The sequence below is a fragment of the Taeniopygia guttata genome, chromosome 2 (assembly GCF_048771995.1).
Source record: "Taeniopygia guttata chromosome 2, bTaeGut7.mat, whole genome shotgun sequence".
In the NCBI taxonomy this organism is placed as follows: domain Eukaryota; kingdom Metazoa; phylum Chordata; class Aves; order Passeriformes; family Estrildidae; genus Taeniopygia; species Taeniopygia guttata.
This window is the reverse complement of record NC_133026.1, coordinates 15605702-15629847: the sequence shown is the minus strand read 5'-3', so window position 1 is coordinate 15629847 and position 24146 is coordinate 15605702. Positions and strand designations below refer to the sequence as shown.

The following is a 24146-nucleotide window of genomic DNA, read 5'->3' as shown; positions in this document are numbered from 1 at the left end:
TTCCCCCTCCCAGGACATTTCTAACCCAGTTCATTTCCCTGACCTCATTCCCCAGGTGCTTGTATAAACAAGTGGACCTACACAATGCAGGGATCACTACTGTGGGATTGTCTCAAGGGATGTGGGATGTTTAGGATGTGATGTATTGCTCAGAGAGAAATTCCTGCTATGCTGCAGCTTAAGGCTCACCTGAGAAATAGTCTGCAGCTATTAGAAAGCTGACAGAGCTGGAAGCAAGGCTGGGTGTTCAGCATACCTGAACAGCTGCTTGTTGGTTGTATACCAGTCCTGTGAAGTGATAATTATCCTGAAGCCCTCATACTGTTCAGACATGTGGATCTATAAAGAGCTTTTGGTTCACTCAGCCAAACCTTATTACTTATATGTGCAAATACATACACTGTAATTATTTTTGATAACCTGGTCACTTACTAATTTCTTAGTAAGAAGATATATAACAGCCATAACTAAACCCAAATATGAAATAATAAGCCTATATTAAATAGTGTCTCCATACGCAGGTTTCCATGCTAAAATATTTAACTGGGTGGAGGAAAGGAGAATGGCCTTACAGAAAAAAATAGAAGAAAAGTCAGTGCAATATTTTTAAAGCAAAGGTAAAAAGACCACTAGCAGGCTGCAGTTTTGACATGGATCTCATTGTTGAAGTATACAGGCACTTGATAAGCATTTCCATAAGCCCTAGCCATTGTCTGGTGAGAATAAACACCTTAATTTTATAGAAGAGAAACTGAGGGAGAGATTCTAAACCCACCTCCAGTTACCTAAAAACCTGCTTCCTACTAATTCTATTAATCTCCTTAAAGATCAAAAGCTATCAGCAAAAGATCATGAAATTGAACACAGGTCTCTGAAACCAAAGGTGACCATCCAAACCATTAAGTAAGGTTTTATTTAGGTCAGGCACAGGGAAAGTCTGACTCCTGAATATCCTGATCACTACAGTCAGTATAAATACTAAGAGGGCTTCCTCACAGAGCACTCCTCCAAGCAACTTGTTATCTAGAGATTTTGCACAAAGCACTAGAGCAAGAGGGTTATTCCCAATAGCATTTTTTGCAGGAATTAACATCAGGACTGAAGTGCTCCATGTTGTATACAACTACTGTGCAACATCTAGGCAGTCCATAAGCAATGTTGGGGTGTGAGAAGGAGATTTTGCCAGAAATACTTACCATCAATTGCCAGAGTCCAAAATCCATCAGAAATTGCCTTCACCCTACTTTCCAATAAGTGGGATGATACCTGTAGTGTACCTGGGCCATGGGAGGGGGTCTTGGCCCAAATGCAGTTCCAGCCCCATGCTGTTTTTGAAGATGAAGGAAGAATGACCATGTCTCAAGGCACTGAGCTGAATTTATTCATTTGACCATATCAGTATCAAATTAGAAATCATCTGTTTAAGATCATGTGTTAGAGAGGAGCAGCATTAAATAACAGACACGAAAAGGAGACTGTGCTTCAGAAAAGATTCAGTGTACAACATACACAGTATGCCATTTAACACAAACGCTTATAAAGAGTCATCCTAAGCATCAGAAAGAGTTTTATAAAAGTTTACGTTCTCATCCCATGGGATGTACAGAACTATGCAGTTTACATAGTTTTACTATAATCCAAAACATCATGTTTCAATGTATGAGGCACAGCAAGAACAATATAATTCCATTTCCATAGGAACATAAACACTGCTTGTCACTAATGACACACTTTCCAAACCGTAGCACTCACAGCAATTATACATGTGTACAATTTTAAAGTATTAAAAAGCAAGAGTTTGGAGCCTGCCCACTGTTACCAATAGGGAATAACATTTGATCTACCCTTGAAAACTATCATAGTTGTAGTAGTTGTAACATAGGAAGGAGTTGAAGTCACTGTCATACTTTGTTAGGGCCAACTTGCTGTGCAAATCCCAAAGCTAACTGACACTGCCAGTGAAAGATTCCCTTGACCCACAGAGACGGGGACAGCCTCCTTCTTAGCTCCCACTCCCCAGGGAAGATGCAAAGTTAAAACACATCTGCAAACAAATGATAATCTGACTCTACAGACATTCTTAATTTTCATTAAGAATGGCTAGAGGCTCCCCAAGTCTTAACGACCAAGAATGACCAAGTCTTAAAGACAGAACAAGACTGAACCAGTCTTTAACTGGTTAAATCAAGGACTTATTTTTTCCTTTTTTTTGGGGGTGGGGGTGGCAGGAAGGTTTTTTTCTAAGTAACGCTCAGACCGAATATTACAGCCCACATGCTAAATTATATTATATTTTTTCCTGATATTATTTGCAAGCATATATTTTAAGTTTTACAAAAGTGCAAGGCCCAGCACAGGAAGATATCCTGGATTAAGACATTCCCAGCAGCAGTGTTCTTTTTGCCATCTTCTTGTTGGTCAACCAGCAGATACACAAACATCACTGCTTGGGATCAGCTTATCAGAGCCCCTAAGGGTTTAGCTTAATCATCTGTGCAATTAAACACTATTCACATTTGACAGCCTATAATGGCAATAGTTTTATGTACAAATCAGAAAATCAAGTCTTAAAATCAAGTTTTAAGAGGTAGAGGTCCATTTCTGACTCATTGACATAAAATGTTATTGAGTCAGTCATATTCTAAGGCTGGTGGTCCCCTAACAATATTGAAGTAACCAGCTAGAGCTCCAAGGTCTATGTAGAGTGATCTTTGTCTCTTCAGCAGGTCTGACTCTTCCATGCTCCCATTACACAATGAGGAATCTAAAAAGAAAATAGAGAAGCCATGTAATTACTGCAAAAATAGCTGTATCAGTTCATTTTTGTATTTGTCGGTATTACTGGAATATTTTGCCTATTATTTGATCTTATCAATGTGTGGTTTAGAAAATTTTTAAGTACAACACAAGTCAAACCTCAAATAAAATAAAATCTAACAAACCAACCCATAACTCTAGGACAAAGAAAGGGAAGCAGTTTGCAACTGCAAACAGCAAGTGTGTTCAACTACTTAAAAAAAAAGTCTCCATGAGCTGGGACAGTGAGGCAGAGCTTTCTCATCCTCTGAGCTATAGCACTAAAGGAGAACTTGGTGCAAACTTTCTGCCATCTGAGAATTCTGCTTCCTCATAGAGAAATTTTCATCTAAACACAAGGACATCATTTTTGTCTGTGTGTGACAATAGAGAACAAATACAGGACCATCAGTTTCAGATATTTGTATTCCTTTTAAATCAAGGTCTGAAAAGACAGATTGGGTTTTCAATGGCAGAATTCCCCCGAATACTTGTATAATGGGTTTCTTGGAAACTCAAGCACCTATAATAAAGTCCAAGTAAATTGGTCCAATATTCTCTTAATTTTCAAAAAAATTGATTCAGATGGTCTGAACTGGTCAAAGGATTATGCACCCCCAAGGCAAAACCCAGAAGATACAATGCCACTCTAAATTCAAAAACTGTGACTGATTTCTGATTTTTTCAGTGAATTTGTTGTTACAATTATGCTTTACAGTACCCAAAACTTTGCACAGATATCTTTTGAAATATTTATCCCAATTAAATAAACCACTTGTCTGGGAAGAGTCTTTCAATGCCTTTTGTCAGACCCCTCCTAATGTATTTGGTATGTAGAAGAAAAACATTTTGAAGCCTGTTGGCAGATTGTTGGCACTTGAGCTTAAAAGGGCTGTTTCCTACCTAGTTCATGTATTATCATTACTCTCTTACTAATGCACAAGGGCAACAGCATTCTATCCCACAGTAATTTTTGGTTTTAAAACAAAGGGCTTTTACTCCTGACACTCAGCAACATTAGTTATGGTTTTGTGTGTGTGTTTTTCCTTAAAAAGGCAAAAAGTGTTGAATTTGCTGGTGGTTGTTGGACTTTGTGGTTATTTACAAATCAAGAGAGTCCATAAAACACCGCTAGTACAAAGTGGCAAATTGAGTCCATTAGGGCCAACAATGTATACTTCATGAAGTGCCCTGAAGGACTGCCACAGCTTTTCCAAGAGCCCGCAGGAGTCAGGCTAGGTTCCTCCCCACTGAAGTCAATGGGCGTTTTACAGATCACTTCATCACCTCGGGGTCTGATCTCATCTGATTGGGATTTTCACCGGTCACTTTCCAGATGTGCTTTGAGTTTTGTTGGTTCCTTACCACTCATTCCAATCAGGATTTGACACAAAGTAAAGTCTACAAAGGACAAGGCAAGTGAGCCTGATGCCATTACCTGTGATATTCTCTGGCAGCTGCAGATCCTTCCTCGCGAGCAGTCTTTTCCTTTCAAACAACGCCGAGTCCAGGCTCTGGCACCGCGGCTGCTCTTCTGGGGGCGGGTGTAAGGCCTCGTGTTTCAGCAAGTCTGCTGCAGACAGCCTGTGATTGGGATTCCTGTCCAGAGCTGCTTCTAGCAATTCTCTCATGGAAGTGCTGCAGTCCTCAGCAATATCCTCTAAGGGGGGAGCTTGCTTGTGTATCTGTTGGAACCAAAAACGACCATGGAAACAGTTATTCCAAAAACAGTGGAAGAGGAAGTCACAGATAACCACATGAGTGGTCTGGGAATTCCCCAATTAGGACTCATCACCTCCCTAAGTAGTCCTGATCAACTAGAACAGAACATGCAACTACACAAAATCCACTTTTAAAAAAACAGATTTAATCATAAATTTAAAAATTCAAAGAAGCTTCAAGTAAGCCTAAGATCCAGTGCAATTCAAATTCACCGGATTTCTATACCACACTGGAAGAGTCAGAGAATCAAATCTGCCAGGCTCCAGTTTTTATCTGCAACTTCTAAGGAAACCAGACAAGTAGAAGACAGATGGGCTTGTTTCAATCAAGTCTCACACTGATCTAGCCCTGTCCTTACAGCAAACCCAAGGCCTGTAAATTGAAACACAAATCACATAGACAACTCCAGCCCAGTCTCTTGTCTTCCCCTAAGAGATCAAAACCCACTTCTTCCCTCCCTCCCTTCCCACCCCTGAAGCAAAAAAATGATGATATCATCTCTCTGACAAATATTTTGACAGTTTTTATATGACTGGAGCTTTCCCAAAAAGAGTACAGGAAACCCTCCAACTGATACTGAGCTGGCTCTGCTAAGGACACTCACAATATAAAGGTAGGAGGGATATGCAGAACGAGGGTATCTGTTCACCCAGGGCGGGATGCCTGTTTGCATATGAATGATAGTAGCTCCCATGCTGTAGATGTCTGCTTTTGTTGTGTGGCCTCTGCAAAGGATAACTTCAGGGCTCATGTAAATCTGTGAAAAATAGTTAAAAAAACGAGAGATTACTCAACAGGGGAAAACAACAACCAAAGATGACTTAATGACATTTTGTGATCCTGGCTCTGAAGGGATGCATAGTAGTGTACCTGCAAGCACCATTTGGGAAATAAGATTGTTCTGTTCTGCATAAGAATACAGCCAAAGAGACAGTACCTGGACAAACTCATATTCCAGGCTTGCCCTCCTCAGACGGGCCACAGGTCAGTGGCTATGGGCTTTGGCTGAGCTGTGAGAGGCTGAGGTTCAAGCCATGGCTGTGCCTTGTTCAGGTAAGTAACAGTAGCCTCATCCTTCCACAGCAAAAGGTGGTGCCTGAATTGCCAGTTTGTTTTGTGGGGCGCTGCTGGGACTGCTCCATGCTGCTTGAACAATGGCTGGGCATGAGCTAAAGAGAGAGGGTGAACTGGACTGACAGCCACCCAGATGGGGATAGGAGTCCTCCCCTCAGATCCCTTTTACACAGAATACTACACAGCCCTTCTGAGCAGAACTGACTGATATATACCTTCCTGTCTTCTTTACTCTTCTTACCTCCTCCTTCTTATCCACTAACCTGCACATTGGAGCATTATCCTGAGAAATGGGATGATAAGAAACAAGCCAGGTCTAGGCAATGCATAAATTAAAAATTAGGTGCCCTTTCCACTAGATTACCCCCAGAGCAGCTATGAAGACAAGAATCCCTCTTCTAACCTTTTTCCAAACCAAAAATTCTAATCTTTCTTGATGGCAACCAAAATAGTTTCCATCCAAACATTTCACTGAAACATTAGAATTTGCCAAGAGTCTCAAGAAGGATCTTGGAAGCTCCTGCCAGCAGCAGACAGCTCAGAGTGCAGCTGGAGGAGAACCAGACAGGCAGGATGCAGGAGGCACACCCTTGCACAGCTCTGCCACTGCCACTGGCCTGGGGAGCAGGTTTCAACACCACATGGGCACAGCCCACAGCACACCAGGTTAGCAAGCTACCATATTTGCTTCTGGTTCCCACTTTTCCCTCACTCCATTTGCCTCTAAAGGATTCAAACAAACTTTAATTAATTCAAGTCATCCTGACACAAAGAATCACATTAAAAACCATTAACTGACACAAGGGCAGGAAGTTAAGTCATCACCACATGGTTTGACTGCTTATTACAACACATTGAGAACAGCTGTAGGGCTCACCAAATTCTAAGGAAAACTTCCCAGTAAATTACACTCCCTATCTGCAAATAGAACTTGTGATTGGAAGCACGTGCAAAGCCTCAGCAGGTATCTGCAGCTGCTACTGACTTATCCATTGCTTTCCTCAGGGCTAAGAGAGAATCAGTGCATCTGCATCCTCCACCTTTAAGTCTCATAAGGAGAAAAGAACAGAAGTTCTAATTTTGTAAAAAGAAGTCTTTGCCAAATACAGTGCAACTTGAGTGAAATCTCCATAAACAAGAAGCAGCTGCTTTCAAAAAAAGTGCTGGCACAAGATCCTATCTGCAGCTAAGGTGAGAAAATGGTCAAGATGCACCTTGGCTGCACAGTGACAAAAAAATCAAAAATGAGCTCCAAAGCTCTGATTTCAGACTGGTCTAAGAGTCTATTGTCACCAAAGCACACAGCTCAAGCCATTAATAACTTCCCATTCTCATTCCTTCTGACTGGTGGGCTGGCACTTGCCTACCAGTCAGACCAGTCACAGCCCAGCAAAAAACCAGTCCTTTCTTCATGCTGTGCTAGTTTTAGTTTAGTATTCCTGAAAATGAATCATACCTTCCACACACAATAAACTTCAGCAGATAACTTTTTATCCTCAAATGGTTGTAACTGAAGCTTATATATTTTAACAAAGTGATAGAAGCATTAACAGAAAGTGTAGCAACTGCCTAGAAAAAGTATTTCCTGCAGAGCAGTTTCGTAACAACCACAGTTTAATGTTCTGCATGACTTGTACACAAAAGCAGGAACACCAGTTTTTTTCACACTACACCTTCTAAACAAAATTTAACTATCTTTCAATCCTGTTGCCCAGAATTGTAACTACTCATTTTTATAAACACAAAGAAGATTCACTACATTCAGTCTTCTGTGCTATAGAAGTGAATAAAAACCCTAACTCCCAGAGAATATGCACAGGACAAAGGTTACTCCACCTGCCACTTCCCTCAAGGACAGAAGTCCCTGCCAATACCAGATGTAAGAGAAACCAGCCAGCTCACAGGCACAATGCTGCATGGCAGTGACAGAGCCCCAACCAGGGGTTGCACAATTACATGCAGGAACAACAGGACAACTGCACCACTTCTTAAGGCTGCATAATACAGGTGCAAAACTCAAGAGGACTTTGGAGAGTTAAGATCTCAGTTTGAAAAAAAAAAATCATCAAGAAAGCCAGACTATACAGGGCATTTGTGGGTGACAGGATTAGGCACTGTGGAAAGGAAGATGCCTAGAATGAAGACTGTGAGCAGAAAAACTTATACTAGCATCAGAAACATTAGCCTGTAAGTCTTTCACTGGTATCTGAAAATGTCCTTTCCCAGTCCCGTCTCTCCAACCTCACTTGTAGCTGCAACGTTGCAGCAGGATTGCTTGTTCCCCTGAGACATCAAACATGGCCCTATTTCAGGGTTGAGGGGATTATCAGCTTTCTGAGGACAGGACTGCAGGTGTTAAAGTGCGTGGAATTTTCCTCCTATTAAATGAAGAACTAAGTGGTTTTCACTTGGCAAACACTGAAGTGTTTTCACTTTTCACTTATTCTTATTAATACAACCTTGGTCTGTCCTTCAAGACCCAGAAGTGGATCCTCACTAGTCTGCTCCACAATCATGGAAATGTCCTGTTTACACACATCTCCATCATTGGGAAATACCCTACCAACTCATATGCACCACTGTTCTTATTAACAGCACACAAAACCCCCTTGAACAAACAAAAAGCCCCAAACCAAAATAAAAACCCCACAAAGCTCGTGCATGAAGTGCCAGAAAGTATGCTGTTTCCAGTTCAGTAAGCATTTTAAACTATTAACTGCCCTAACTGGAAAGACATTGAAAACAAATATTCAAGTGTTTTCTCTATTATCTTGAAAAAAATAAACAAACAAACCTGACCTTCTGTAAAATCTTGATTTATCCTCCCCTTCTAAAAAGTGAAATGATTTTTGTCAGTTACACAGGGATTTCCTCTTTACACATGTGGAAGACTATTAAAAGGGTCTAAGTGCCAACATCTCAGCTAAAGCATTTCCTGTAAAGAATCTCCTCCAGCAACAGAGAGCACAAATGCCACATCTGCAGCAGCTGTCCAAGCTAATTGTTGCTGCTTGGTTGTTTGCTAAAACTCCAGCCTAGGAAACACCTCAGCAGATATGCAGTGAACCCAAGTGGTGGGACAATCTCAAAATCACTGGGACCATTTAAAAGGATCCCACCTCCATCACTGCAACATCTAAGCAATTTTACCAGATAATCATGAACTGTGCCATGCACAACCTCTGAAGAACCTAAGGGTTACATGCACATGGGGAACAGAGTTGACAAGGGCTAAGAGATGAAACCCAGACATCTGTAATTTCTGTGGTTTTGAAGGGAGGAATTCAAGTATGGTGTTGAACAGGTCACCCCAGTCCATAGTGAGTATCTCAGAGGAAATCTTTGCTAGAGCAAAGAACAAATTCCTGTTTGAAGAGTCTCTGATCAGCAGCTGAAACACTGCAAACAACCCTCCTCAGAGTACTGTCTGACCTCAGTGAACAATTGCTAACAAATGAGACTGCAGAGAAAGTGACATGGCTTTCAAAGCATTCCATTCAGCAAGTTGAAAATAAAAATATAATTGAGACTCTATTAATGTCTGTAAGTTTTTTATAGATTTTATGGTAACTATTTTACCCATGCTTCTAACCCTTCAGCTTCAAAATTGAGCCTAAAAACCACAACCACAGGATTAATGCAATATAAGGGCTTTTGTCCCTTCAGCTTCTTACCTCTGTTCCTCTAAGATCTTTGGGATAGTAAATGTCTTCAGTCATTTGAACACTTAGGCCAAAATCCACCAAAACAGCCTTAGTTGACATAAAGACAATGTTGCTTGCTAAAAGAAAACCAAAAATAACATCATTTAAGTGTCTGGTACATTTGGTATTTATTTTGCAACACTCCTGTTTCATTCAGATGCTAGCCTGAAAAGGGGGAGAGATTAGCACAACCACTCTCTACAGACAATATCCTTCTAGCCAAAATAGGTCTGGTAATGATTTGGTTCAATTTTAAATCAGATCTTAAAAATCAAACTGGTCCGGTTTATGTAAAAGAACCAATGTTTTATCATTTTCTTCTCTTAAAATTAAAAAAAGAGACAATGAGAGAAAATAGCTGAGGGTAGAGGAGGAAGGCAGAAGACTGGTAGGCACCACAGCACAGTGCTCTGAAGATGTTCAAAGGTCTCCAAAGTGCAGATCATGCTGTGCAGCCCTAGCTATAAACAGCACAACTGTTGCTCACCAAGAGGTTTTTCTAGAGTAACAATTTAAGTGAAGACAGAAGCATAGAGCAACCAGGGCCCCTCTGCAGCAGCCACACCAGTCACCTGCACTGGTCTGTGAGGGCAGCTCAGCGTGACAGCAGAGGACAAACAATGGTTGTAAAAATAATAGAAGACTGAGCATTTCAAACTCCCTCAGAACTGCAGCAATATCTAGAAGCTTAATTTACTTTCCTTCATAAAACTCTGCCTAAGGCACAACTTTGTACTCAGAGGCTTTGTTTGCAGCTGTATTTCTGCTCAAATATTTAAGAATGTAGAGCTTGGTGTGAGCCTTGAGAAATTCTTGTTTGCTGTTTCAGAAGATGTGGTAAAATGAAGTCTCCAAGTTACACAACAGAAATACATTTCCCTTACAGGAAACTGTGGGCTATTTTCTGTCTTGACAGTGCCTACCATGATCACTCACCAGGAGGGCAGACTTGATTTCAGCAGTACTGATTCCTGGAGCAATGCTTCACACAGCTGCCTCCTTACCAGCACTATAAACTATGTAAATCTGTCATTTTAAGGATAACTCTGAAGATATGAATTTTAAACAATCCATAATAGATCATCCAAATGGGCCACACTGTTATAGTGCAGCAGGATGTGCTTCCTATCTGGGACCCTACCGAGCCCCAGTTGCAGCTGATTTTGGACTGAAGCTCCCCTGACCAAACAGCTTAATGGTTTAACTGCTCTCCAACCAAGGGTTAAAACGAGTGGCAGCATGAACACATCCCAAGAACCAGAATGCCTTCCTCCCCTTCCTTGCTCAGGGTATTTTTTACTCATAATAAAATCCCCATCTTTTTATCAGCAGAACAGCCTCAATAGCAGCAGATAGAGCGAGGAAGAAATCAGAGATTTTGGGAAGAGTCTTTTCTATTGATTGCACCTGGGGAGAGAAAACACATACTGGTCCCTGCATGGAGCCTGCCCTGCCAGGCAGTGGGCATTGCTCCACCTCAGGCCTGGAGTACCCAGCTCACCCTGGCCCCAAACAGGCAGGAGCATGGTCAGGGCTCACCTAGGCACCTCTGGGCAACCACATCTGTCCCAGCCAACCTCTGCCTCAGCATCTGCCCTGCATCCACCAGCACAGGGAAAGGCTGAAAAAAATGAAACACACCACAATGGGCTGGCTCTCCTATTCACTACCTAGCTGTAGCAGGCTTTGGGCTGGTTTAGTTTTTAGGTTGTTTAAATAATGTCTTTGTTACTGCCAATTAAAATAAACCCATAGGAAAGACTCTTACTACAAATGAGAAAGAAAAATGAAGGGAAAATACAAGCACTTTTGTAGCTGTCAGAATCTCAAAGGCTTACATCTAATGTTCTGACCCATACTAAATTAAAAAACCCCAAAAACCAAAAATGCAAAAGTGAGATAAAAATTTAGGAGTTCCCAACAGTTCACTTCTGTGAATTATTGTAATGCTTCAGTCTGAATATTTCTACTTTAAACCCTCAAGTTTAGCTAAATAAACTCACAGAGATTAATCTATCTGCGGGCCAAGATAGTACTGGGAAAAACAGCATTTAATACTAATTTAAATGCAACACATTAAAATTGAATTTTAAAGCATTTCAATACCAGTGTATTTGATTTGGACTTAACATCAATATGTTTGATTATTTATAGATGTTAACATCTAGAGTTTTTTAAAAGCAAACATATATTGAAATTTGCTGTACTTGTTGAAAGAAAAAAAAACAGCACAAATTATGTATTTACTGCCAAAGTGTCTCAAACTGAGGAACAGCTGTGTAGACATGTAAAACCTAAAAGAAGATGCAAGTTGAAGGTGAGCATGGAAACATTCAGAATGAATTTATATTAAAAGCAGGAAACTTCCGGCTGAACACAGACTGATAACGTCACTCTTTAGGTCTTTATTTAAATTGAGTTGCTCATGAATGTCATAGGATCTATGACTTTCTAATCACCCTCTCTGCTGGAGTGAATCAATAAATAGTGTAAGTATTTATTACCTCCAGAACCTGACCCTGCTATTTGTAAAGCATCATCCATCCCTCCCACTCAGATGTAAGGCTGTGTGCCCTAGCTCAGTCCCAGGGACTCCACCGTGGCCCCAGCCCAGCCAGGACCAGAAAGGACCCCAAGGAATCACACAGACGTACGTTTGATATCATGGTGGATAATCCTCTTTGAGTGAAGAAAGTCAAGTCCTTTCAGAATATGTTTTGTCACCCAAATTATTTCAAACTCTCTCATAGGACCACAGCTCTCCAGCTTTTCCATGACAGATCCTCCCTCTCCAGCTTCCATGAAGAGATGGATTGTCTCATCCCACAAAATAGCGCCGTATAATTCAGCAATGTTTTCATGTCGGAAACATGCCTGTATTTCAACATCTGATGGTTTGAACTGCTCCACAGGGACCTAGGACATTGAAACAGAACCACAGTTATCCATAACAAAAGCAAGTTATCCATGTGGACACTAATTATCCTATAGATTAACAGAAAAGAAGGAAGTATAGCACTTGTATCCACTTGTTAAAATACTGAGCTTTACTTTGCTCCTGTGACTTTTCTTCCTTTGCAACTAAAAGACATCCTGTTAAAAGTTGAGAGACATTTTGGAATCATGCCCAAATAAAAAGTGCAATCTTCCAGAAAAAGCAATGTAGCAAGAGTTATTCCCGTCAAAATCCAATGATTACGCAAAAGCTGTATGCAAACTTCCTGAAGGAGATAAAATTCCCACTGCTTTTTCCATTAGCTTTGTGCACTCATCTGCACTACCAGAACTACACACCCACCTGACAGGTGGATCAGTGCTTGCAGTGCTCAGGCCCATTACTGGCCTCAATTCAGCCCTTATCAGCACTGGTTTATGGCTTACATGAAATGAAAGCTGCTTTGAAGAGAGAGCCAGTAGCACAATATTTCTTTAAAAAGTACTGACAGCAGATTGCTGAGACAATAAAAGCAGTGTTTGCTTACATACAGAAAAGCTACTACTGCTCTGTTTAGTTTTCTTCCCTTGGACTTGTGTCTGTGAACCAAGTAAGAGGCTAATTTATTCCAATGAGAAATATTGTTTGTATTTTCAGAAATATTAGGATACTTTAATTCTAACCTGCAGTGGGTTATGCAGGAGCAGCTAACAATCTATCCCCACGTGCACACACAGGCTGCAGGGGAAGGGCACACAGCTACCTGCCCAACTTTTTCACACACAGAATTAATACAGGTACTTATTCATGAGTTGGGGGATATAGAGCAATGTCCCAACTGAGCTTTTACTGGCCCTGAATATTTACTGCTCAATTCAAAATCGTATGTTAAAAGGCACAGCTGAAAGAAAATGTTGGCTTGTTTAAAAGTAGGACAGTGCTCAGCAGTTCTTTTGAGGCATCTAACAACCTTAACCCCATCAGCGCCCAAAACACAGTAAGAGTTGCAAATACTGAGTTCTCAGGGACTTTACTGGCACTGGAGTAAAGAAAACTGAAGTCTGAGCACTTCAGTTAAAGGACGAGAGCCTAAAGCTTCTGCAGCAGGGGGATTTTACTACCCCCTTCAGCAGGGACAGGATCTCACATTGATATTTTACCCTAGCAGGACAAGTAGAAAATCCACTCTGCACAACAGGCCATGTGCCAGTTCCACACACTTCTAGATACTTTTAAAATGCTGAAATATTTGCAGCTTTAGAGCAAAAGAGATTTAAACACGCTAACAGAAGTGTACATTTTCCCCACCTTGTTCAGGCAAATAAAACCAAGATGATCATCAGCCAACAGTGGAATTTGATGCAGACATATTTGAAAATACACCGTAAGTAATATGTCATACAATATTTGCTCAGAGATAAAACTACTGAACTAACATACCAATTTGCATGCCATTCGTTTCTTGGTTTCTCTGTCTTGGGCTAAGTACACTTTCCCAAAAGCTCCCCGAGGAATAAAATCAGAACCGATATTCCTGTAAGTCAACTTCCATGGAAACAGGAGCACATCTGAGTCAATTTGATAGCGCCCATTCTTGGGTGTGATCTGTGGAGTTAAATAAACAACAAAAACCCACAGTGAAGTTAAAACTACTTCAAGTCTAATTAATTTTATACATATAGTGGAAAAAAACCCGTATCACTTATGTGTATGATGCATATGATCTGCTTAGCAGTCTTTATTTAGTAACACCAAATGGGAACAGCATGTGAGGTGTGGCATTCATTCACAGCCCAGGAATCCATGTTTCTCTTCAGTGACTAACTTATGAAGTGTAAGTTGCAATTAATTGTCTTGAAACAACAACAACAGCAGCTGGGTTAATGAAATTACCCACCTCTTGTTATTAGATTTACCTGCACATGTTTGTCCTTCCTGTAATCTGTTAACTTGTTATGCCACATACCTGTTAGTCATAGGTTATCTTATACAATGTGAGCAAGAGTTTCAGCATTTCCTAATATCACATGTACTGCTAGGAGTTTTATTTCCCATCTTGTATTGGAGTTTCTGCTGCTTAGTAAAAGATCAAAGAAGTCTGCCTTGATTTTACCAGCCACTTTCCTCTAGTTTTATACCACAGTTTAAAAAAGAAGAGTGGGAGTAACATTGCCTCCTCTAGGTGAGTAATGTCAGGAGCTTTGCTTCTTCTGTATCACCAGCCAGGCAAGGAGGGGATTCAGGGCACCTAAGTCAGTATCTTGCTCTAAATCTTTCTCCAAAACAGTTCCCTCCCTCTGCACGTGACAGAGAGAGACCAAATGCCTAACTACAGCCATGTGAGTACTGCTTGATCCCTGGTGTTGCTTCTTCAGCCTCTCAGCTACAAAATTAATAATATTTCCTACGAATATGCTTCTAATTATTTCAGCCAATATTTGCAATATCATTAATCTCTTTACTACTACTTTATCAAGGTTTGTTGTAAAATCACATCAAAGATATTTATCATTTCATGTCTGTCACAGGGCCTCAAATACACAGCTCTTCAGCTACTCTTTTTAAGATAGCAGCATATCAGGAAGATTATTTGGCCTAGATTTCTATTTAAGATGTAACATATAATCCTTCATTCTTAATCTACCTTCCTTCTTTTCAATTAGGAAAGTACCTTCTTGACTGCTAAAATTGTCATTTATTATTTGTACCGACATGAAATAAATTAATTCTTCTAAGTTCCTAAATCTGGGGAAAATAAGTTCTTAGCCTTTAGCCAAGGGGGAATGGGAGGCTGTCCTTCAATAAGAAGTATTCTGCCTACGACAGAGAGAACAAGCCTTCCCTCTACTTATTAGAGTCAGGGTAAAGCAATCTGTACATGCCTAACAATCTGTACACCTTGCTTGCCTACTTCTGCATTTCAAAGGGTTGAGACTAATCCATATGGGTTACACCTTATCCTGGAAAGGAAGAGTTTGATTTGGAGAGCAAGACAGCGATGACCACCGCACTACTCATGTTTTCAGGTGGCTTCTAGGACTAGCTCCTAGCCTGACCCTGTGAACATTTGTCAGTGGCTGCAATGCATTTTTCAGTTCAGTTTTAACTAAAAGATATCCAGCTTGTGCACTTCAAAACCCTCTGTGATACAAGCCATGGTGCAGCCAGTGAGGGTCAGCAGGCAGTCAGAAACAGTCCTGACCCTAACCAAAATGCTTTAGATAATTACAGAGCGATGTCCCTGCTGAAATGCATGCACAGGTAATACCCTGCCTCCAACCCTCAGCTGCATAATGGGATCCACGTGCACCTAATAGTTCTGGGTTCATATCAATTGTATGTAGAAGCAATATGCAAGCAAAACAACCACGAGGATGTAGAACAGTGTCTACCCTAAGCACAGCAAACATTTAATATTACTAAGTGTCATTTCAATATAACAGAGTTGAAAAGTGATGGTTTTGCAATAGTACAATGCTCCCTCCAAATCAGAATAAAGCAATACCCTCTGGTATTTCGCACCTGAGTAACCAGTAAGCCTCAAGCAACCAATGTTCACACATGAAATATATGATATACAGGATATTTAAGATGATAGATATAGAACATCCTAAGAAAATACAGCAGCAACACCAACATGCATAATAGAATTCCATTGCAACACTGATTATTTCCAGAGCAACTGATCTTAAACAAAAGTTTAATGACTCTAATATCCAGAGATGCTGGTAGAACACAAACAATTTTAGGGAAAAAAATAACATCTCAAAGCAACACATCTATACACTTGAATTTAGCAATGTGAGATATTACATAATATTGTAACTCTTAAAATCACACTTGACAGTATGTGCTTTTTCTCCTTCCTTACATTACTACTATTGACATTTTGTGCAGATAGAGCAAATTTAGGAACTATACTGTTAATTCCTAGATCTTTATTTCTGGGAGTTTGCATAATAAACATTTTACTGCATGGAACACAAGGCACTAGAAGACTCTTACTGTCTCCCAGGCCTGCAAACCATCATAGTTAATAGAATCAGATAGGCTTTGGTTGGAAGGGATCTTAAAGATCATCTAGCTGTAACTCCCCTACTATGGGAAGGGATGTCATCCACTAGGTCAGGTTGCTCAGGGCCCATCCAGCCTTGCCTTGAACACTTCTAGGGATGGGGTATCCACAATTTCTCTGAACAGTCTGTTCCAGAGTCTTACCATCCTCAGAGTAAAGAAGTCTCTACACTTTCAGTTTAAAATCATTCCTCCTTGTCCTGTCACTACACACCCTTCTAAAAAGTCACTCTTCCTCTTTTTTATGCAAGTACTGTATTTTATAAGCCACATTTAAGTACTGAAAGGACAAAATCAATTGTAGATTTTGCTTTTTGACTGCTTGTCTTAAGTTTGTATTCAATACTGGGAAATGTTTTTTAACCTCCAGGGATACTAGGAGAGAACAGATTTGATCCTTCTGAACAAAAGACCTTTCTCCATAGCTGCCTGAGACTGCAAGGGCTAGACTTGACAGGCTCAGGGACCCCTTCCAGCCCCAGGGTCCCACAGGAAACCACAACCTGCAACTTCTGGAACTGAGCTTTATTTAGAATCATTAAAAACTTCTAATTCCTATGATCTATGAAATGCCAAGTAAAAGGAAAACAGGTGTACGTACCATATTCAAGAGGATTCCAGACTCCTGTTGTCTGCATCCTTTAAACTGTTTTGCAGTGTTAGACACCTGATTTGCAAAAGCAAGCAGGTCTTCCACAGTCCCGTATTTGACGGAGGACATCAAAGAGACCTCCCCTTCACAAAACAGTAATGATTCTGCATGTTCATCATTTTGATTTGCCTCTTCACACATGGTAATTAAGCTGTCTTCATAGACTGCAATGTCTTCACCCGGATAATGGTTTTCCATGATGGCTATCACCTCAGACATATTTAGATCAGCTAGCAACAAGTCAATCTCCTCTTTGCTATCACTATCCGTGCTCATATACTCCATTACTGTCCACTTTGCAAAATCAGTCCTGGAAAAAAAAGAAACAAACTTTAAAACACTTTTCACCTACCTAAATTTATTTTAGCAAAGTAAGAATGAAAAGGAGTTATCAGAAGTGATCAGCAGTTCATCATTATACAGATTTAACATTAATAACTTGTATTATGAAGAAAATCATAGTTAGGATCATGGGTGAAGACAGAATCGAGAAGGATTTGCTAGTGAAATTTATTTAGAAGTTACTAGTTAACCTCCCCTGTCACTCACTCTCAGAATTTTTTATGATAAAGCTTCCCCTAAGAGGAACAGGTACAGTAAGAATACACCACTGTGATAGATATGCAAAAATGAAGGAGCACCCTCAATACAAATAAAGGAATTCATTGTTTGGAAAAGAATGACAAAGAGAGATATTAACATTCTCAATTAGTTTATGTCTAAGTTCGTACTGACAATTTATGTGACAATTTATCCAGAAAGAAGGAAAGGTCACAAAGCAAGGTCATTCCACTAGTAATAGGCATCTGTTAGTATCATTGTACAAAGCACTGTCACCACCTGAGATACAAAATCTGTATTTCTTTTTGCAATTAACTGGTCAGAATAGATTTGAACTGAAATTTTCACTCTGACTTTCAGAAGAAAGTCCGAAACTGAGTTATCATAAAAGCAATGAGCTTTTGAAGTGGTTTCCAACATTTTGCTCTGTTCCCATTAATGCTAACAATAACTTTTTAGGTTACTATTGCAACTGTTTTGCTGGAATGGCTTTACAGCAAGCTGGGTTCAACTTCCAAAAAAGTACCTTTCTATTCCAGAGAGTTACATATTCAAGTTAAAAATGTTTGCATGGTCAGTCATTAAAAAACTGACACAAATAGTTTCCAACACATAAATGTCAAGAGCACTTACCTTGTATTTAACCTGATTACATCACTCAAAACCATTTAAAAACGTCTCAATAGAATCCCTGAAGTCATCACGTTTTTCTGAACCCGTATTTACCACTGATGATAATTTCACGGTGTTCTGTTGAAGTCTATTAAAAAAAGCAAAACAAATAAAGCCATTGCACACCAGCTCAAGCAGAAGGACTGGTTTGTACTCATACAGATTATTTGCTTCATGGAAAGAAGAGCTAGTAATCACAAGGCTGAGATAACAGGGGATTTTTCTGCAGAAAAAGATGACAACTCAAGAAAGAATCAAGCTACTGTATCATCCAGATTTCCAAATAGTAGTGAAAAATAGTTTTTCCATGGTTATGTTCTGAGTTTTATTCTCTCTGTCTCATGCCTGCTTAAGCAAAGAGTAGGATCTCCTTTTCCTCTAGCAGAACTGACTACAGCATAACCTCTTTAGAGAGCTCTCACTTCCCTTTTTTGTAATCCACTGCACCATCTATTTTGAGCAAAAGATAACAACTAGGCAAAAAAAAAAAAAAAAGAACCAAAAAAACGAAAAGCAGCAAACAAAATCTTATCTCAAGGACAAGCAGCAGACTCGATCCCCTGAGGCCATGGAGCAATGTATTTACCCAGGCACAGTTTCTGGTTATGATCACTATCTTTCTTACCCTCACCACAAGGACGTAGAAGCTCTGTGGCACATATTTCTCATGGGTTAAAGTATTTACGTCAGCTCTAATGTGAAGAAAACCAAGTAAAATGACGTGTCTGAGTTGGCAAAGAAGTCAGACCACGTGCTGAAAAAGGCAGGACAGGGCAGCAGAGGCAGCAATCAGAAAAGGCAAACGGAGTGCCTGTTCCTTTTCAAATTCAGATCCAAACCCTGGGAGTGATGGTGGTAGAGCAGTGCTCTGCCACCCCCCATTCCCCAAGACGGGCACGGTGACTTTCACCAGCACTCGACACCAGTTCATCCAGCCCTAATCAACCCACAGCCCCAGCATCAGGGCAGCCAGCTTGGAAACTTTGTGGTCACTAGCACTACTTGATGGGGAGGCCCCAGGCTTTGTACCCTGGGTGCTCAGAGAGATCACAAAAAGGAAAAGATGCTGTGGGTGTTTTCTAGCCCCGACTCACCTCAACTTGCTCCATGACCAAGCTATAGGCTGTTAAGAAAGCCTGAACGTGGTTACTTTTTAATAGAAATGAGATTTCTGTTTTTCCCCAGAGCAGGACTTCCATCCATTTGTTTGCTGGTTTTTGGGATTTTTTTTTTTTTTTTTTTTTTTTTTTGTTGGGGGCAGGGATGGTTTCTGCTGAATTAGTTGGGGTCAAAAGAAAAGAAACAGTGCTGTCATAAAAGGAACCAAGGGACCTCATGTGTAAAGTCAGGTAAAGTTACAAACTAGTCCTGAGGGACTTTCTGAAGAAAAACACGAGCCTCTAGATGCTCTGGTCTTTTGTGGATAAAGAGAAATATGTACCACAGTTAAACTAATTTACTCTCTGACAGCATTTTCATGCATCTGTACAGATTAGACCAAATGTGCTTTCTGGAAGTGCCAGCTCTGCTTTGTTCCTCAAAATGTTCCCAAACTAGAGCACAATACTAATAATACTCTTGGCAGTTTCACTACTACTCAAAATGTTCTAAATAACATGAAGAAGTGGCTATAACCTGAATATTCTCATTTCTTTTAGTGCTTAAGAAAAGCTGCAAACCCTTCACCGTTACAACTACCTGAAAGGAAGAGGTAGTGAGGTGGGAGCTGGTCTCTTATCTCAAATAACAAATGATGGGACAAGGTGAAATGGCTTCAAGTTGTGCCAGGAGAGGTTGGATATTAGGAAAATTTCTTCACTGAAAAAGTTGTCAAACACTGGAACAGGCTGCCCTGCTCCTGGGTGGAATCACCATCCCAGGGGGGATTTAAAAGACATACGTGTAGATGTGACACAGTTTAGTGGTGGGCTTAAGAGTACTGGGTTGGACTTGATAATTTTACAGGTCTTTTCCAACCTAAATTATTTTATTTTTCCCTATATCTAGCAAATTCTAATTACTAAATGATTACACAATAAAAGCAGTGTCTAGACTAAAAAAGCTGATTTTTTAAAATTATGCAGGAATTTAGTACTATACTTCCCCTACTGACAAGAAAAAAAAGGTCCATTTTCCAGTGGGGAATTCATTCCTTCTATTTATCCCTAAAATCCTGTACTAGTATCAGTGGTGGGCACTCATGTAGTATTCTAAATTATCCTATATAATCTAGATTCACAAAGAAATGACACCACTAAGTATGCTTTACTTATATTCTCAGCTAAAAATCTGGGTTTACCTGCAGTGGAAAAATAAAACTGCATGCAAACACTTAAGTCAGTTGCTAAAGCACAAGACTCTTTCTCCAGTTTTGCCAATATTTCAACATCATCACATGAGTAATTTGTAAGCCAAAGGTTTGTTTCTCTATTCTCTGCATAGCTTTTCAACCCCTTTTGCCTAAGAAGTGTGCTGCCAGAGACCATATATCCATCATATTAAATAAGAATTACTGGATACCAGACTTCTGAGCCCCTGTGACATTTTTTGTGTGTCAAGGATCAACGATGTAAAAAACTGAACAAAATCTACAACAAAAATGAAATTTAAACACCAAGACCACATAGACAAGAAACCTCAACACCCCTCTCCCCTCCTAAAAAGCTAGCCACAAACTGCATAGCCTGGCTCAACACAATCATACACCCATAATAAAGATTCTTGTGTTGCTTCTAGAGAACCTAGAGAACAATTTTCTGGTCTAAGTGGCAAGTGACTGCCCACTAGAAAGGAAAAAAAATAGTCCTTATTTACTTTCAAAAAAACTTATCGACAGAACTTGAAAAACACAATCCCTCTGGGAAAAAAAAAAAAAACAAACCCACAAAAAACTTCTACTGTTAAGGAACGAGAAATAGCAACAATTTCAACTTCGACAACATTTCACATATTCACTTGGAATAAGCAAACGCGCAACTCTCCCAGCGCTGGCAGCAGCAGAGCCCAGCCCAGCCCTTCCTGCCCTGCAGCCCCCGGGACAGCGCAGGTGCCGCAGCCCTGGCGGCTTCCCCGGCACACGGCGCCGCTCGGGAGGCCGAGGGCAGCCAGGAACCCGAGCCCCTCCGCCCGGCAGCGCAGCCCTGTCCCGCTCCATCGCTCCCCTGCCCTGCCCTGCCGGCCCCGCTCCATCGCTCCCCTGCCCTGCCCTGCCCTGCCGGCCCCGCTCACCGCGGCCCCGCTCAGCCGCTCCGGCGCTCCGGCGCTCCGCGGCCGGGAAGGGCGCAGGTGGCACCGCCCGCCCCTGGCCGAGGGCGGGGAGCGGCCCGGCCCCGCCGCCGGTTTCTATTTCGGTTTCCCGGCAAGAGCGAGCGCTGCGCTGTCCCAGCCCGGCCTCAAGCCCGGCCAGCGACCGCCTCCCGCTCCGGCCGCGGCGTCGCCCGGTGGCAATGGCTTGTGCTCGGCGGAGGCATCGGGAAACCCCTGTCCTGCCACCTCATGTTTCCGTGCGCACCTAGAGGGCGTCCACCAGCGTCCTACGAGTTTGAACGTTGTCTGAATCAAACTTCGGCTGGCTGACACGCGGGTGGAATTTAGGACAACGACGTGAAGAATCTCTTAGTGGCAGTAGTATTAAAATACTTACTACTGTGAGTTGGGTAATTGCTAAACTTGGATACGACTACTTTTTATTTCTTCCATAAGGAAGTAATTATTGCAAAATGTGCTGCCAGTAGCGCCTCTTCAGCCAGTTTGTTTTTAAGGAGACAAGTAGCATCTTTAACAAAACCAGCTGCCACAGCACTAGGAGCTGATGAGTTGAATCAGTCCTTGAGATGGATTTTCGATTAATTATCTGCAGTGTAATCACTATTTGCTTACTGAAGTCAATGGCAAAACCATCATTATAAAGTTTCGGGACAAACATTCACCTTAGGCTTCAGTGTTTATTAGTAGTTCATACAACCCCTTTTCTCTTTGTGTTACCACGATACCCTGACTCCCTTGTTTAAATGGTTTATGTTTGCTGCCTCTCCTGGGACATTCACAATTGTCCAAAGTATGTCACAAACGACATTCCGAAATGTGCAAGAGTTTAGACTCACTATAGGACTTTCTTTTCCTTAGCATCATAACTATGTATATGGAACTCTGCTAGCAGGGTTAACCTTTGCTCATACCGGTTTCTTTCCCAGACTATACATATGTTAAATACATCGGCAAGTCTCCATAAGGAAAGAGGTGTCTTCTTTGTTGACTTTGACCCTGTTCAATTGCACCACCCAGTGCATTTGCTAAAAAAAAAAAAAAAAAAACCAAACTGTGAAAAAAAAAAAAAAAGGCAAGAAGGCTGAAGATGATTATAGAATGAAAAAAAAAAAAAAAAAAAAAAAAAAAAAGAGAGGAAGGACTGAAGAATAAATTAGGCTGTAGGAGAGGCCAGACCAAGGAGAGGGCGGACTTGGCAGCACCTTGAAAGTGGGAGGTTAAGGAGGGTGAGTAACACATCCTTAACGTGCAGCAGCTCTCACGCTAGGGTACTTTGAGTATCCTCTTTCAGGAACTTGCTTGCGCTATTAATTTTTCCAAACCCACAATTAATTTTAATGAAACCCTTTTCTATTTTTAGACCAACTTCAAAGAGGGAATGAGGAGGAGGTCTTCTCTCCACATCAATGAATTAGGCAGAACAAGTCTTAGGTTTCCAGAGGAAACTCGGCATGGAGAGATGGAAGAAACAAAAGGTTGTACTCCATGGCATGCATAAGCAGGATATAAACTGAAATGCTGGATTTTGAAAGCAATCTACTCTTTGTCTTAATGATATCCTAGAATACAAAACCAAAATAATTAGGTCATAGCAATTACTTACAGACACTGACTTCCTGGGAGGCTGCCACAAGTATAGACAGCACTAGACTGAAGACCTACTAATACACAAAGTGCCCTAACATACACCACAGATGTGCCCACAAGTTTTACATTAATGTTTTTAAAAACCAAAGAAAATGACATTTTCTTCAGTACATGCCTGGGGAACCATGCTGCAGACCAATGACTGCTTGCTGGGTGCCCTGCAGATTATTTTCTTAAATACCTCCAGGGATGGTGACTCCACCATCTCCCTGGCAGCCCATTTCAATGTCTAATCCCTCCTTCTGTGAATAAATTCTTCCTAATATCGAACCTAAAACTACCCTGGCCTATCCTAAGCCTATGTTCTCTTGTCCTGTCAGTGGTTCTCTGAGAGAAGAAGCTGACCTGGCTACAACCTCCTTTTCTTCAAACTAAGCAACCCAGCTCCCTCACCCATTCCTCACATGGCTCATTCTCCAGACCCTTTCTCAGCTCTGTTCCCTTCTCTGGACTCACTCCAGCACCTCAATGTCCTTCCTGAATTGAGGGGCCCAGAAGTGGGGAAACTGAGGCACACTCAAGGTGTGGCTTCATCAGTGCTAAGTACACTTCCCTAGCCCCACTGGACAGCACTGCTGATACAGGCCAAAGGTTTTTACTCCCCTTTTTTATGTCATTCTGCCAAAACCTACATTAGACCCGCATCACCTTGTCCATCTGACCCTTCAGATTCACCCCGTGCCCACCCTCCATCTCCTCCAGCTTGAACAGCTCAAGTGACCTCAACTGCTCCTTTCAAGTCTTCTCCTCAAGGCCCTTCATCATCTTCGCTGCCCTCCTTTGGATGCTCACTAAAAGCTTTATATCCTCCTTACACTGCGGTGCCCAAACCTGCACACAGGCCTCAGGGGGCGGAGCAGAGCGGGACAATCCCTGGCTGGCCATGCTGTGCCTGCTGCCCCCGAGGACAGGGTGTCCCTCCCGGCGCCAGGGCACACTGCTGGCAGCTGTTTGCTCCGTGTGCCCGAGCAGGCAGCCGCCCTTTCCCCGGGCTGCCCGGCTCTGGCTCCCTCCACAGAGCGCCCGAACGCCGCGCGCACCG

General features: G+C 41.4%; 1 protein-coding gene across 2 annotated transcripts; it reads right to left on the bottom strand.

Annotated features, from left to right (window-relative positions):
* Positions 1-1359: 1359 nt before the first annotated feature.
* MAP3K8 (mitogen-activated protein kinase kinase kinase 8) lies at positions 1360-21539 on the bottom strand. Of its 2 annotated transcripts, XM_030264431.4 has the most exons (9): positions 21419-21539; positions 18152-18278; positions 16907-17267; positions 13672-13836; positions 11951-12212; positions 9267-9373; positions 5123-5275; positions 4235-4481; positions 1360-2764 (listed from the first exon to the last, which is right to left on the bottom strand). In XM_030264431.4, the coding sequence occupies exons 2-9, from the start codon at positions 18184-18186 to the stop codon at positions 2631-2633; spliced, it is 1464 nt and encodes a 487-aa protein (XP_030120291.1). In that variant the 5' UTR covers positions 18187-18278; positions 21419-21539; the 3' UTR covers positions 1360-2630. The 2 variants fall into 2 exon arrangements, with proteins under 2 accessions (XP_030120291.1, XP_072781505.1); XM_072925404.1 differs by lacking the exon at positions 21419-21539 and having other exon boundaries at positions 18152-18299.
* Between the last annotated feature and the right edge of the window lie 2607 nt (positions 21540-24146).